Below are 855 nucleotides of genomic sequence, written 5' to 3'. Positions count from 1 at the left end.
TGAGGCTCACAGAGGGGAGGCCATATCCTGGATGCCCTCTACTGGAAGGGGCGTCTCAGGAACACACTGGGACTGTCATGGGGACAACGCCAGGCTTTCAAGAAGAGGCTGTTCCCCTTCCTGCAGGGACGCTGATGTGACAGCCGCGTGACAGGAAGCCCCAGCCTCTGAGAGGACACACCCTGTGGTCTGTCTGGAGGACACCCAGGTCTCCATCCTCACAGCCTGGACCGCAGGGAGGAGACGCCATGGCCCCCGCGCTCCCCACCCTGCTCTGCCTTGGTGAGATGAGGAGGGGCAGGGGGAGCCCTGGTCTGGAGGGACTGACCCCCCGGCCAACCTGCTCCGTCAGGGGACTCCAGGGCCCAGGAGACTCCCGGGGTGGAGAGGCAATGCTCAGAGCTGAGGGCACACCTCTCACAGGGCGCTCTCTTCCAGGACTGAGTGTGGGCCTGAGGACCCAGGTGCAGGCCGGTGAGTCTGTCCCAGGGCCCAGCTCCCTCCTCTCGTGGGGACAGGGGTCACACAGGGGACAGGGGAGGGACAGGGGAGGGAGGGGGCACCTCAGGGCTCACGGATGGGGAGTCTGGGAGGTCTGGGCTGAGAGCCGGAGCCTGGGGGCAGGGGATGCCTGGTGAACCCGTCTCTAATTTCCTTCCAGAGACCCTCCCAAAACCCACCATCTGGGCAGAGCCAGGCTCTGTGGTCCCCAGGGGTAGCTCCGTGACCATCTGGTGTCAGGGGTCCCCCAGGGCCCAGGAGTTCCATCTGGATAAAGAGGGAAACCCAGATCTCTGGGACAGACAGAAACCCCTGGAGCCCGGGGACAAGGCCAGGTTCTCCATCCACTACATG

General features: G+C 64.7%; 1 protein-coding gene across 1 annotated transcript in view; it reads left to right on the top strand.

Annotated features, from left to right (window-relative positions):
• The first annotated feature begins 209 nt into the window (after positions 1-209).
• Positions 210-855, top strand: part of LOC104986516 — a 3,662-nt gene continuing 3,016 nt past the window's right edge. Inside the window, exons 1-3 of the mRNA XM_010837107.1 lie at positions 210-282; positions 439-474; positions 662-850. Coding sequence (XP_010835409.1) covers positions 249-282; positions 439-474; positions 662-850 — 259 coding nt within the window. The 5' untranslated portion in view covers positions 210-248. The remainder of the gene's footprint in view (positions 283-438; positions 475-661; positions 851-855) is intronic.

Source organism: Bison bison, unplaced genomic scaffold, assembly GCF_000754665.1.
Source record: "Bison bison bison isolate TAMUID 2011002044 unplaced genomic scaffold, Bison_UMD1.0 scf7180017845767, whole genome shotgun sequence".
Taxonomy (NCBI): domain Eukaryota; kingdom Metazoa; phylum Chordata; class Mammalia; order Artiodactyla; family Bovidae; genus Bison; species Bison bison.
Note: the sequence above shows the minus strand (reverse complement) of the source record. Positions and strands in the feature narration are given on the sequence as shown.